The 14,291-nt window shown below is 43.2% G+C and overlaps 1 protein-coding gene across 6 annotated transcripts in view; it reads left to right on the plus strand.

Annotated features, from left to right (window-relative positions):
• pde4d (phosphodiesterase 4D, cAMP-specific) overlaps positions 1–14,291 on the plus strand; it is a 177,037-nt gene that overhangs the window by 145,016 nt on the left and 17,730 nt on the right. For 5 of the 6 annotated variants that reach the window (XM_034595967.1, XM_034595968.1, XM_034595966.1 and 2 more), the window contains 4 exons: positions 10,547–10,738; positions 12,579–12,615; positions 12,708–12,784; positions 13,055–13,104. In XM_034595967.1, the coding sequence (XP_034451858.1) occupies positions 10,547–10,738; positions 12,579–12,615; positions 12,708–12,784; positions 13,055–13,104 (356 nt within the window). Of the gene's footprint in view, positions 1–145; positions 657–10,546; positions 10,739–12,578; positions 12,616–12,707; positions 12,785–13,054; positions 13,105–14,291 lie in introns of those variants that run through there. The other variant, XM_034595971.1, reaches the window with a different exon arrangement.

Consider the following 14,291-nt stretch of genomic DNA (forward strand, 5'->3'; position numbering starts at 1 on the left):
ATCTAAGCTGAAGCCTGGGGAAACAACGAGACAGAGAGAGGATACGAGAGTCGTGTAGCACAGAGAGAGAGAGGGACGCAGTTGTAAAAAAAAAAAAAAAGAAACCGGGCAAAAAGAGACAGAGGTAAGGAGGGAGGGAGGGGAAGGTATGCAGGAGAAAGAGGAGATCCTATTTCCGGCAGTCAGGAAGAAATATAGAGGTGCGAAAGAATAACAGAGTGAGTGCAGAGCTGGATGAGGAAAGAGGAAGATCACACGCTGAGCTGGAGAGAAAGATAAGTGCAAGTGAGAGAGAGACAGGGAGAGAGAGAGAGAGAGAGAGAGAGCAGGGTTAAGAACCTCCTACTGTCAACCGAGGGGGGGAGCAGCAGTGAGGAGAACTGTCAGACACACAGTTTGATCTGACTAAACTCAGGTTAGCTCTGGAGTAGCTCCACCGTGCTGAGGAGAGGAAGCTGCCACTGGATCACCACAGCAGAGAGGGCTCCAGGTGGCATAGAGGGTGTGTGTGTGGGGGCTTTATGTGTGTGTGTGTGTACGCCTGCAGTGTGCACATGCAGTGTGTGTGGATGAGGACAGACAAGCCAGACCATGAGTATCATTCTAAAGCCACGGTCGCGCTCCACCAGCTCATTGAAGAACACGGAGGGAATATGGTAAATAGACGGGGAAACTTTGTCCTGTTGGCAACATGGGCATGTAAATCCTGTTGTGTTTGCATGCGTGTGTGTGTGTGTGTGTGTTGTTCTATTGTTCTCCATCTGCCTGCTTGTTGCTTTCTTCTCCTCATACTCACCAGCTTCATCCCAACTTCAGGCACAGCCCTTCTCAATTCTGTCCCTCTTCGTTTGTGCATCTTCCTGCTGTCCCTCTTCTTCTCCAATCAAAACCTCTTCCTTGATTTTGTCGCAAAAAACATTGTGCCGCCTGTAGATATGTTTAGTTTGTGTTTTTTGAGTCAGTATTTCTGTGCAAAGCATGTTCTGAGGTCAGGAGAGTAGATTACCTCTGTCCCTCACTTCAGTAACGACATGACATATGTGGTGAACCCTCGTTGTGCTTTCATGAGAACTCTCGGTCTTTTCAGGTAGTCAAATAGTTTCAAACGCTTGTCAAACATCTCTTGGGGGATGTGTGGTGTGTCGCTCCGCACGTTCTCGTGTCTGCACATGGGAGCTCCAGATTAATGCTGGATACAAGGGTGCACTGCCAGGGGCACAGCTCGCCCCGGCCTCCCCTCGTGTCTCAACTTGCCCTCGCCTGTCATCACTCATAAAACTTCCCTGTAGCTTTAACATTCAAAGTTAATATTCACACGTCTTCTTTCGTGGCCCTCTCAGGCAGAGCTGCAAATGGCTCCGAACAACCCTGGACAGAAACGCCGTGTCCGTGAGGTGGTGGTGGGGAGACTGACCAGCAGCGTGTGCTTGAACCCTATCAGACCTCCCTGTAGGGCGGGCCGTGTTCTCACGTTGTCAGTGTGTTAATCTGCTCTGCGACGTCCCCAGCAGGAAGTGACGCTGGTGTGAAATGAAGACGTATTAATTAGGTCTCTGAGGGTCGTGGTTTCTCTGATGACAGACAGTACGTGGTGTGGTTCGATGCTGTAAAAAGCTGTAAACCATCGACTGCAGAATGTGGCTTTTTTCCCTTTGTGTTAAAAAGCTGAGAATCTGACAGCGTTAGGTTTGTGTGAGGCATCTTTTTTGAATGGCTACCAAAAGCAAGTGCTCAGCTGGACAAAGCAAACCGCCTCCTCCATCTGTCCTGCCCTCCTCGCTGATGTTATTTACTGTTTTATCAAGGGTTCTCTCACTACTTCTCATCACCGCTTTGTCTTTCAGGATTGTCGAGAGTTTTACGTAAAAATGTGTGACAGTTGCTGTCCTTTAAAAGAGCCTGTTGACGCAGCTGTTTGTGTTGGGGTGGGTGTGTTTGTGCAGTGTGTGCATGTGTAATGCAGGAGTGTTATCTCCCTCCCTCGATGAGCTAATTCTCATCAAAATAAGTACACTAAACACACAAGTTAATCTCCGTGTGTGCGCGTGTGTGTATTTGTTTTTGCGTTGTTTGTGTGCTAATGCATATTAGAGTGCACGGCTGCCCCGGTGTGTGTCTATAAGGCGGTGACGTGGTCGGCGGGTGTGCGACGTGTCCCCTAGGCCGTTCAAACTCAAACAGACCCCACTCCACCCAATTGTGTAAATGCAGTGTCTGTGTACGGAGACTTTAAAGCGTCCATCAGAATGTTAGCTCCGTAAATATGGCTCGACTTTTGAAGAGGATGGGGAATCGGAATGTTTAGCGAAATCCTGTTGCCTCCACACCTATTAGTAGTTGCACTTGAGGACGTATATATCTCCGCGGCAAGCACTGTGTCAGCGTCGGAGAACTCGTCCTCACTTCAAACCCGAGTGACGTTGAGGTGCGCTGAGATAAAGCGCGGAGAAGTGAGGAGTGTGTGACTTTGAACTCGAGTGGTCGCATCTGGCCTTTGTCGCTCCTCAGCTGGCTCTTTGAGACAGGCAGTAAATCTTGAAGGTTACACTTTAATCTGGCCTCTCATAGGGCTCCAGCAAAGTTATTCAACATATTTTACCAGATGAGACCTTTAAGTAATGCAGACCTAAGAAGATGAAAAAGACTAAATATAGCTTCATGGTTAAGTGGACCTGTATGGATATGTGGGAACAGAGCTGGGTCACTTTGCTTTGCTTTTGAACCACGGGATCCGAGATGTGACGCTGCATCGCCATGGTGACCTCTTTTCGACATGTCTCACGATTGACTGAGTTTTCTGAATGGTACAGTGACAACACGGACAAAAAACTGTGTAAAGACTGAAGGGACGGATTCACTTTGCTCATACCTAGCAGGGCAAGAAAAACCAGAAGGAGAGAAAAAGCAAGGAAAAGAGGGAATCATTTATTAACAGAAAGGAAAATGTGTACTTTCCTCTCTTTTACGTCCTGTGTGTTAATTAGTAGCTGCACTTTGAAACGGTAACATCTCTAAAATTGTCTGTCCCATTTGGAATTAGATCCCTTTTCGATTATTCTGCCATGGATCGATTTTCGTACCGTTTGCTGCCTGGCGGGTGTCAGTTTTCACTTGTGTGTATTCGGGTGCTTCTGCTCACGTGTGAACGTGTGACAGTGAAGGGGTGTATGTGAGTATATGAGCCAGATAGATGGAGTGCTTCAGTTATCAGCGAGTGGTCGGTCACTTATCTGCTCGGCCTAACTGTCCTGTGGCTGCTGGCCTCTTCACAAGTTGTTTTTCTGTTACTTGTGTTGTCGGACATTTGGACATTGTTTTGCCCTGCTGACTTGTCATATGCTCAGGGCAGTGGTGATAACTAAAAGTTTATGAACGTGAAGGATTTATTTATGTGAATATTAAAGAGAGATTTAGACCATGGAATTGCTTCTTTACATACATTACAGTTAATAGTCATGTAACCATATGAATTTAATTTTCAATCATTTTTAGACTTTTTCTTCTGCTCATATGACACTTTAAGCTTGGGGATATTACAAGTGTATAATGTGAGACAATATCCTCTAAATTCAATAGTAAATCTTTTCATTAAAGTACCATGAAAAATACACCTAGTATCGCTGGGTGAACTGCACATTGAAAAACACATGATTTTTCAGATATTTGATTCCTACCTGGTTACTTATTTGTCAAAAGTTTCTTTACAACTATAACTAAGATACACATCAGTATAATCTCACCCTGATATCAAGGCTTTGTTACTATGACATTTTTACCACTTAAATTTTTATCTTGAAGTCTGCATTACACAAATATGATGCAGACTTGGGTATTTATTTAACTTTATTAAAATAAGTTAGTTTCAGTATCAAAACCAAAACTAAATTGTTTCAGTCCATCAGTACAAGGAAGTTTTCCAACATGTCAGCATGAAGGAGTAAATAATCAATCATGGGACACCAACTTTCCATCTACGTTTTACACATTCTTCGAGACATATAAGCGTGTAAAGCAGAAATATTTACTCTATTAACGTCACTAAATCAACCTAGCTGCTATGCGCTGAATGTGTCATCTGCTCTGACGTGTGTGTGTGTGTGTGTGTGTGTGTGTGCGTGTCACCTTTGGTCTCTTTCCTTTCTCAAGTCACGAGTTGCTGGTTTGCATTTGGAACGTGGTCAAGGTTACTACATATATGTTCAGGATCACGTACCGACGTGCCTGCATCCAGGGTGAACACACTCCTCCCAATAGACGCACATACACACAAACACACACACACACATACACACACAGACACTGCTCAGACATGCCTCTTCTTGTCCTTCCTCTAACTGTTCCCCTCTGTGTCCTAGCAGCCTTCCAAAATAAATCTAGTGTCGTCTTCCCTCTGTCTGCTTCAGCTCAGCTTTGGACAAAGTGCTTCTCGTAGCTTTTTCTAAATCTTTCCTCAGTTTGATCCCAGTTTTACTTCAAGGTGAAGAAGAAATGTTTGGCGACACTCTGCACCTCTTCGGAAACAGACACAAACATGACGTATTGTGGTGGCACTGATGGAAATTTTCTGGTACAGCAGCTCTGAATGAGCGCTGGAAAACAGAGACTCACTATTCGGCCCTCAGCTGATTATTTATCAAAGACGCTTGTGCCGTGACCTCTTTCTCCAGTACGTCTCCTAACATCTCTGTCACGTCAACTCCTCCAGTGGGTATAATTGCTTGGGTGACCCAGGAATGTAAATGAATGAGTCATTGATCTATGTCATCTAGGTTGGGTGAGCGTGTATATGCGCCTGTGTGTGTGAGCCAGACAGATGGAGAAGAAGAGAGTAGATGGAGATAGAAGTTATAGGGGGGGGGGGGGGGAGAGAGAGAGAGAGAGAGAGAGAGAGAGAGAGAGAGAGAGAGCGAGTTCAAGTTGTGCAATGTCCGTAGGCACATACTGTATGTGACCCTGCAGCGTCCTACAGTTTAAAGTCACATCAGCCACTTCTCATCAGTGTTGAAAAACACAACACTGCTGTGTTACAGTGGATCTGAAAGGTTTTCTGCCAACGAACCATCCCCTTTATTTTCCAGCTGCTCAAACTCAAACATGAAACTCTACTCTTGTGGGAAACTCTGTCCCTGTAGGTCCTCCTCTCTGTTCACCCAGTCTATTATAGTTAAAACCACGTACTTCTGTCTGCCTTTTTTCAGTTTACCTGTACCCTAGTTTTCATTTCCCAGAGAGCCAGCTTTGATTACAGTAGTTAGATAGTTATCAGCTCTTCAAGTCCTCTAACATAATGGTCTGCAAAGTGTACAGAGGAAATACTCTCGCTGCATAGAATATTCAAGTTGAATATATAGGTTTAACACTAAATGCAGGAAGCTTACAGTCCAAACTTACAAGTACAGAAGGTTATAAAAGGAAATTAATTTGAATGGCTATCATGATCAAACTTACAAGCATAGCAGGATCAGTTTCTTTAGTTCAACTGAATTAAACGTGGTTATGTTTACCTGTGAAATATTTAGTGTTATAAACATGCTCACGCTCTATCTTGCCATGTTAAAAAAAAATTATTCCGGATCCATCACTTTATCTGGATCTGCTCCAAAATGTACACAGGTTTTCCCTGAGTCATGTTCCATCCTTCCACACAATTTCATGGGAATCGTTTGAATAGTTCTTGCGTAAATCCGCTGAGTCAGACAGACGAACATTCTCCTTGGCTGAGGTAATAATTACATTGCAGTTTATGGATGTAAGTGAAGTAAAATGCTATTCGTTCTTAGTTTTTTCAAGAATTATGTCAAAATTTATGCAGAAAATAATCTGAAAAAGTAATTTGGCAGCTGGAGTTGGTTTAAAAAATGTTTTATTTGTATTTCAAGTCCATTATATTTGGTAATCCAGATTCATTTGACCATATCTACAAATATTATATCCAAGTGTAAACTCCACTTTGTTGCTCTAGTATGAACAAATATGGAGATGGGGTTGTGAAACTAGCAATAGTTGGTGTGAATCATCCTGATGACGAAGAAGACGTATAGAGGACAAGTGTTCGCTGTAATCTTCAGCAGATGGGATATCTGGAGCAGCTTGGCAGAGCTCTCCGTCATCTGTCCAGTGTTTGCACATCAAATATTTCCTTCCTTTGTCAGTTATATCTCGGTTCAGGATCATTCCCTTTTTGGGTAAACTGTGTTTTGGGTAAACTGTTCCTCATTATCTCTGCCTTTAAAGGGATAGTTCACACAGAAATGAAAGTTCACTCATCATCTACTCACCCCTAAGCCGATGGAGGGTTGGGTGAAGTGTTTGAGTCCACAAAACAAGTTTCAGGGGTAAGCAGTGTAGCAGCCAAATCCAATAAGATTGAAGACATTAGTGACCTATCTTCAGACGCAATAAAACAACAGAAAAAACACAACATGCCTCCATACTGCTTGTGTACTTCACCTACCCCTACATCAGCATATAGGGGTGAGTAGATTATGAGTGAATTTTCATTTCTGGGTGAACTATTCCTTTAAGTGATCCTGGGGTGTACCTCCCAATCCCAACCATAAATCCTCTTGTGAGTTATACTCGTGCTTTTTGTTGACTCTCACCACACACAGCCATCGGGGTGTTGACGTTTTCACACTTTTTTCCCTCCCGCTGTGATGTCAGCGCTGGTGCAATATGCTAGAGGCAACGATTGTTCGTGTCTTTCCCAAAAAGGGTGTGTCGCACATGCACACGCACTGTGAGGGGATTTACGTGTCCGAGGTTTGTCAGAGATTCAGTGTCAGTCGTGACGTCGGAGTAAGTGTGACAATGAATCAGTTGTTAAACATATGCTCGATTTAATTATTCTGCACTTTCACTTTCTCTCTCCATATCTTTCTGCTCGCAAACATAATGCACACGTCCAGACCTGCACCCATCCCACATAACTGCAGTAGAACCAACTAACCTACGCTTGGAACGTCAACTTATACATGATTTGTGTTATTGTGGGCTTTCACACCTGCAGTAACTGTAACAGATGAATCACAACAAGTGATAAGAGGGTATGGATTGGTGGTTGTTTATGAGTGTGTGTCCGTGTGTGTGAAGATGAAACTGGTTGACAGTGACATGTTTTTGATCTTGTGCTAAATATAGAGGGGACTCGGGGGACAGGGATTGTCGTGATGTGTGTCAGACAGAGCCGGGTGATATGACGTCAAATCAATACCTCGATTGCGATTAATGAACGATTATTTTTACTCAGCGTTGGTCAACAAGGGATTCTGCTCCTCTGCTCTTTTCTAATCACTCAAATGTAGAATTGATCTTTATAAAAACCTGCTGAATTCAAATTTATGTTCATGGATAAACAGGGCGTCGCTTCTTGTGCAACAATGAAGTTAAAGCATCGCGTTGCATCATAATCTGCGGGAAGAACTTTCTCTCCTGTCTGGATGAGTGTGTGTGGGTGTGCTTGTCTCTGTCGCTCAAATTTCTTTAGTTATTATTCAATGAGGTTGGATCGTTCCCATCGCGCCACCTTTCGTCTCGTGTTGTGTGTTAACTGCGTGCGCACAAACTGTTGCGCTTTTTTTCAATGTGTTTAAATATCTCATAAACTCTTGAGCAAACCAAAACGAACACAAAGTATACTTCAGTACTGTATGTGTCCTAATGACCTGTGATTGTTGTCTGTGTTTATTGTTAACGTGTAAATTAAGCACACATCAGCAGGGGAGTGAGGAGGGAGGACATGTGGCAGGATAATACAGCACGGTACAAGGTACCTGGGCCTCCGCTGCTCAATGAACATAGCAGAAACCCGATAGTTCGTGAATGCAGGCATTGGGGAAAGTATTTACCGAATGAACCGACAGGAGCAAGATTAAGTTGGTTAGAGGTTATAGATGGAGAAAAGTCGCTGGAGTCATTGTAACACATTACCTCTCTCTCTCTCTCTCTGTCTGTGTGTGTGTTTCTAAGAGCTAGTCAAAGAGAAGGATGAAGACAATACGATTGCCCTTTCCTCAGTCATCAGGCAGACGGCCAAACTATCCCGTTCCACAACTGAAGCTCACACTCCCTCACTTGGGTCCTGCTACTCTGAGATCACAGAGAGAGATAGCACAGAGTTTAGCCAATTATTTGTTCTGGGAAAATATGCCTGGCATGTCCTGTGTTTATCATCGTAGCTGTGTGAGATGCTCAGGGCAAACCTTTTGTTTCTGATGTGAGGAGAAGAAACCGCACTATAGAGTAGAGTAAGCAGTTAGAAGTTGTTTCTCTTTTCTGGATTGTTTATGCTGTAGTTAACTCGGGGTTAACAGGTTTAATATTTTAATAGGAACATACTATGCACATTCAGGTTCATAATTTTAATTTGCTTTAAATGCTCTAATGTTGAGAAAATACACATCACTTTCATCAGACTGTCCATTGCTGCAGCTCCTCTTTTCAGCCTCTGTCTGAAACCCTTGGTTTTTGCTCCCGTCTCTTTAAGGCCCCCCTCTCTATAAAGCCCAGTCTGCTATGATGGCCAGTTCTCCCACTCTGTTGTGATTGGTCAACAGCTTCCAGCTCCACTCTCACTCTACCTGGCTTTGTGAGGGGGTGTGTCAGACTAGCTGCTAGGCATAAATTTTGAAAATGTTGAGTACTGTCGTGTTACTGACGAGGAGTTTCAGGAGCTTTATGAGCAGTGATTATTCTGGGAAACAGGAGCTCCTTTTACCACACACCTTAGGCTTTTTAACTTTGCAGAACTTTAACATTTACACAAAAAAAGAGAGCACAATATATATCCTTTAAATTAAGGCATTAGGACTTGAAACTGCGATATTGTGACACAGGATGGAGGAACAATGACCTCAGATCCCAAAACTTGGTCGAAACCAAAACTGAAACTAGGACGAAACTAGACTGCGTTGAATGGACATCATTGATACACTGACTCACACAGATGGATGGGATGATGAGTGTGGTAATGATAGATCCCATCCATAATACATGCTCGTAGCTCGGGGTGTGTAAAGCTGAGCCGAGGACTGTGTCAGCGATATGGCCATGGGGACGGAAAACTCTGCACAACGACTTCTTCCTCTTCAAATCGCTCTCACATAACATTCACGTTCAAAAACCATGAGCAAAATCTCTTATTTTCACACAAATCAAACTTGCGAAACACATTTTAAAGTGATAATAACTTGCACCTGTCAGTGGTCGTCTGTGAATGTGAAATACCCTGTAGAAAACATACAAACTCAAGATGGAGAAAAGCAATGGAACAGAAAGCAAGTTGAGTAATTTCTCATTGTGTAATGACTGTGTTTAATTGGATGTTTTAGTTTGACAGTGTCTTCTTCACGCGTATGTTCACCTCCACTGTCCAGCTGCCTCTCATTTTTCATTCTCATTAACATACAGACAATGAGCAGGGTGTCATAGATAACACTATTAAATGTGTGGCTATAGTCAGGAGGATGACGGGAAAGGGGACGTCATCCCCGTGAGTATTACGCGTCCCGCTGAGGGGAATACCCCTGACCTTAGCGTCCTCCACCAGACGGGATTAGAGGATTGCTCAGGAGCTCTAGCAATGAGGCAGATATCCCTGGTGACAGGCATTAGTCATCACCTGAGCGAACCATCACCTAGGAGACTAAGGAGCTCATCGTGACATCACAGTGGGAAATGGTGTCAGTGGTTTAGAGACAAGTTTCAGCCGTGACTCAGTGGTGTTGTCCCAGCAGAGGTATTCCCTGTGGATCCTGTGCGCCGCTTTGACATCAACGTACAGCACAACGGCTACATCGATAAATATGAATATTCCTGCATTCGCTCTGATTGTTGATGATGTGCCAATTAATACACCGCCACTCATAATCATAAAATAATCGGCCAGATAATGAGCGAGTGGCTGATTTATAATTTTAATGCATCGAGTTTATGAGCAAGTTTACGTCAGCCGAGCAGTGCCTGGAGCCAAGTATTGGGCCCACAAGCTGTGCACGTCATGCACAACATGGGCGGCTCATGCTGTGCTGTGGATTTCACTGCTCGTGAGCATGGAGCAAAATCACAGCAACATATGGAACTGCAAGATGAAGCCTGTGCTGTGGCATCATCAAGACCTTTGATATGTGATTAATGTTTGCATAAAACCTGTGATTTACTTTGGCATGAACGAATGAGCTACATCACATCACAGTGCGATCCATTGCAGACCTCATTTAGTTAATGATGTTGAAGCATTAATTCATGCATGGGGTGCACTGAGACATGTAAAAAGTAAATCTGGAGGGGTTGCATCTTTAAAATACCCTGGGGAAACTCAAATTGAAATTAAGGCTCAGTAAACATGGCAGCTGTATCATTCCCCTTTTATTTTTACTGTTAAAAGAAAAGCAGACATGCTGTATCATATTCTCTGACTCTTTAGCATCAGGTTCTTCAAGTCATCATGATCACAAATGTTACTCGACCTGTCAAATATCATCAAAACAATGTTTTAACTCTATTTTCAACTGCGCACCTCCCTCTTTCTCTTTCTCCGCATGTGCAGTTTCGATGTGGACAATGGCACGTCATCAGGTCGCAGCCCCCTGGACCCGATGGCCAGCCCGGGCTCAGGCCTCATCCTGCAGGCCAACTTTGTCCACAGCCAACGGAGAGAGTCGTTCCTCTACCGCTCCGACAGTGACTACGACCTCTCGCCCAAGTCTATGTCCCGAAACTCCTCCATTGCCAGTGACATGTGAGTGCACCACGTTTGTTGCTTCCACCTGAACCTTCATAAAACGCACACAGACGCATCCCTGTTGTGCCGAATATGGATTCTGCTGTTTTTCTGCCTCTCTGGGGTGTGTCATAGCTGGATGTTTATCACACCCGCTGTTGAAGCTGCTACGCTGATTGCCTTGGCCCTGGTGGGAAGTGTGCATGACCAACAGCTGATTGTGTAGTGTAAGAGCTATTCTTAGCCACATCCAGGATCACAAATGAGGGGGTCAGTGACAAAGTATCAACAAGCAAAGGTCATGTGTCTGTGATATTTTCCAATTTGTTGCTTACGTCAGTATCACTCATCAGGGAAATTAAGTGTATTTTTGCGCTGCCTTTGATTTGTGTAAATTCTGATTTCAAATGTGAACATAGCAGGCATCTTCTGGGTCAGTGTGTACGATGGCAGCCCACCCAGTGGAGGCTATCCAGTTACCTCCACTGTATACTGAGTGCTACAGGAAATAAAATATTGACTGAAATCCTGGCATTTCGATCCAGCGTGCTGCAGGAAGACAAGACAAATAGACAAAAGGCTGAAAAATAACGTCCTGCAGTAACCTTAGACTTCCTCCTCACTGCTGCTGCTTTTTGCTCTGTAGTAATAAACCAGTGACCCTTTATTGACCTACACCCACGATCCAGTTACCGTGTTAAAAACCATTACTGCAAGTTTTCATTCATTCCCCTTACGCATCTTTTTCTTCCTGCTCAATTTTATACACAAGTAAACCTGAGATATGAGGCAACTGTCTTAACAGCTCTCTTTATGACGTTCTTGATAACTAGTGCAGGGCTTGTTCTAATCCTGCGTGTTTGGAATGGGCTGTGTGCTTGACCTGTGGTGACCCTTGTTGCAGCTTTCTCTCTGAAACTGTAAAAGTAGTAATTGATTAGTGAAGATCAGAACCCTGAGAATCAGTTGACGTTGTTGTGAACACACTTTTGTCATGATCGAGTCCCAGCCACCACCGCTGCTACGTATCCAAATCGCACCAAATTCAATGCTGCACTTCCATGGGGTGTTAGCGAAACACTTATGAAGCCCATAAGATGAATGGTTCTTGAGATATGCGTTCCACAGACTGACGGACAGTCATCTGGAATTAGTATACAGCTTCATAATCAACATTGAAATTACATTAATGCATTCAACAAAGAGGAATATAGTCTAGCAATATCTCAGAGGAAATGAATTACAAGAATGTACATGTTTGTGCCCCTAAAAGACAGTTGGATTTGGATAAAATATGAGCAGCCATTACCGAACACATGGTCTTATCTGTCTTGTTGTCCCTCTCAGATATACAGTGTAGACCTTTACTGTGAACATGTTTGTCTTGTGACAGGACACATGCCAGGCCTGTCGTGCCACATGTCAGTGGGTGTGTGCATTACGTGGCTGTGGTCTTGTACAACATAACCGGAGACTGGGTGACACTCGCACACTCCTGTCACCTGAGTAAATGTCCACAGGGTTTGCAGTCATAACATCTCGGCAGCAATCTGAGTCAAAGCTTACTCTTAAAATCCCTGAAGCCTGAACACAACTTTGTTACTTGTACATAAACAGATCCAACATTAAATTTGGAAAGAGCGTGAAACTATTCCACCTTGTGACGTTGGACCTGATGTTTTGAGTAAACACGTCACTGTGACTAAGAGCATCAGAGCCAGGGATGACCCCTGCTCCCCTCACCCCCCCTCTCCCTCTTTGACCTTTGCAGAAGATGAGCACACTTCTCTGTTGTCGAATGTCAGCGTCACATTAACCTGCATCTAATATTAACGCCACTCTCTTTCTTATCTTTCAGTCATGGTGACGATATGATTGTAACGCCATTTGCACAGGTGAGCTCTTGCCCCAGTTCTGTCTTCCGTGTTTTGTATTGTCATTGATGACTGGACTCTGTATGATTCTGTCCTCATTGTGATCCCTGCAGGTTCTTGCCAGTTTAAGAACCGTACGGAACAACTTTGGTGCATTAACGAATATACAGCAAGACAGAGCATCCAATAAGTAAGTTTTCCACTTCATGACTGAGGCGTTCTCCTGAATGAGAGGCAGTGAGTTCAGGTCATTCACATAATACTCAGAGTTTGGCTTTGCTCGCCCCCTGCTGTTCATATTTTGTACTACAACAACAGAAGTTAAGTAGAAGCGTGGTGCTCCTTATGGTGCCTCCTCACTGCTTGAGTTTAAAACCAGATATTTGAGGGTAAAGTATTGATTGTTTTGTTTTAGTGAAAGAAAATGTCTCAGTTTGTGTTTCTGTTTCAATCATGACAGGAGATCACCCATGTGTAACCAACCCCCCATCCCCAAGACCACCTTCACAGGTATGTGGACAGCCAGAGTGGAACAATGACGTGCGTCCTCAATGTGTGTGGTTGTGTGTGTGGGTCTATGTCTACATTTTCGGACATATCTCAGACTAAAGACTAGTTGAGTGGGGGTTACTGCTCCAGTTGGTTTATCGAACGTGCTGCGTCCCCAATTCAGAAGAGTTGATGCTTGGTTGAGGGGTTAAGGTTACGTTAGGTGTAGGGAAGAGGTGGTTATAGTTATTAGTGGAAGGGTAAGTCTTCAGGACATGGATGACAGGAGGGGTGATGTCCCCAACAATGACCAAAGCAAACATGTGTTATGGTTATTGCATCCACACATGCTTACCTGCGTGTGTGTGTGTGTGAGATGTGATGTGTGATCGGGGAAAGCGATAACTTTTCTCATACTGTAGCTGATGTTAACATTATTAGTATTGTTAGCATTTAAGTTTTGTTGTTGTTTTTTTACAATAAATATATCTCCAACTGTGGGCACCCATACATGGAGGCTGGAGTATCAATGACAATATAGGGAAACATTTATAATGTAAAGTATCTCATCATAGGAGAAGTTATAACTGCAGAGGTGTTACACTAATAAATACTTATAAACATTCTTAAATCTGTACACAGCTTCATTTTATTGCATTGTGTATCCCAAACAGGGAGTGTTCAAGTTACTACAGTAGAAGTATTGCAAATAGCTGTAGTAGTAGTAGTCGTATAAACTTAAAACTAAAGATCTCCATGTTGTCATAGTGATGTGTTTGTGTATTGTGACGTGTGGGGGAGATGCAGCCAAAGCCAAACAACATGAAGATAATATCCAACGTGGTCAGAATACAAACATGGTTTGAACATATCTTACAGAGAATTGGTTCAGTCGCGTGAATGAATGGACAAGAGAGGAAGTGACAGTAAATGATAAACATGACAAAATGTTTCCTTGTCAGTAGCTCTTGTTTTACTGTTTTCTAAAGTTTTGAATTCCATGAATCAATATTATCTTTGTGAGGGAGACAAGTCATCTTTCATGATGCCATGTTTTAGCACTTTAATCATAACCATAGATTTATCAATACTTCAGTTATGTTTATTCAGGCCCTATATATATATATATATATATATATATATATATATATATATATATATATATATATATATATATATATATAGTCATAGTCATACGTGACTTTGAT

The sequence above is a fragment of the Hippoglossus hippoglossus genome, chromosome 9 (genome assembly GCF_009819705.1).
Source record: "Hippoglossus hippoglossus isolate fHipHip1 chromosome 9, fHipHip1.pri, whole genome shotgun sequence".
Lineage (NCBI taxonomy): Eukaryota > Metazoa > Chordata > Actinopteri > Pleuronectiformes > Pleuronectidae > Hippoglossus > Hippoglossus hippoglossus.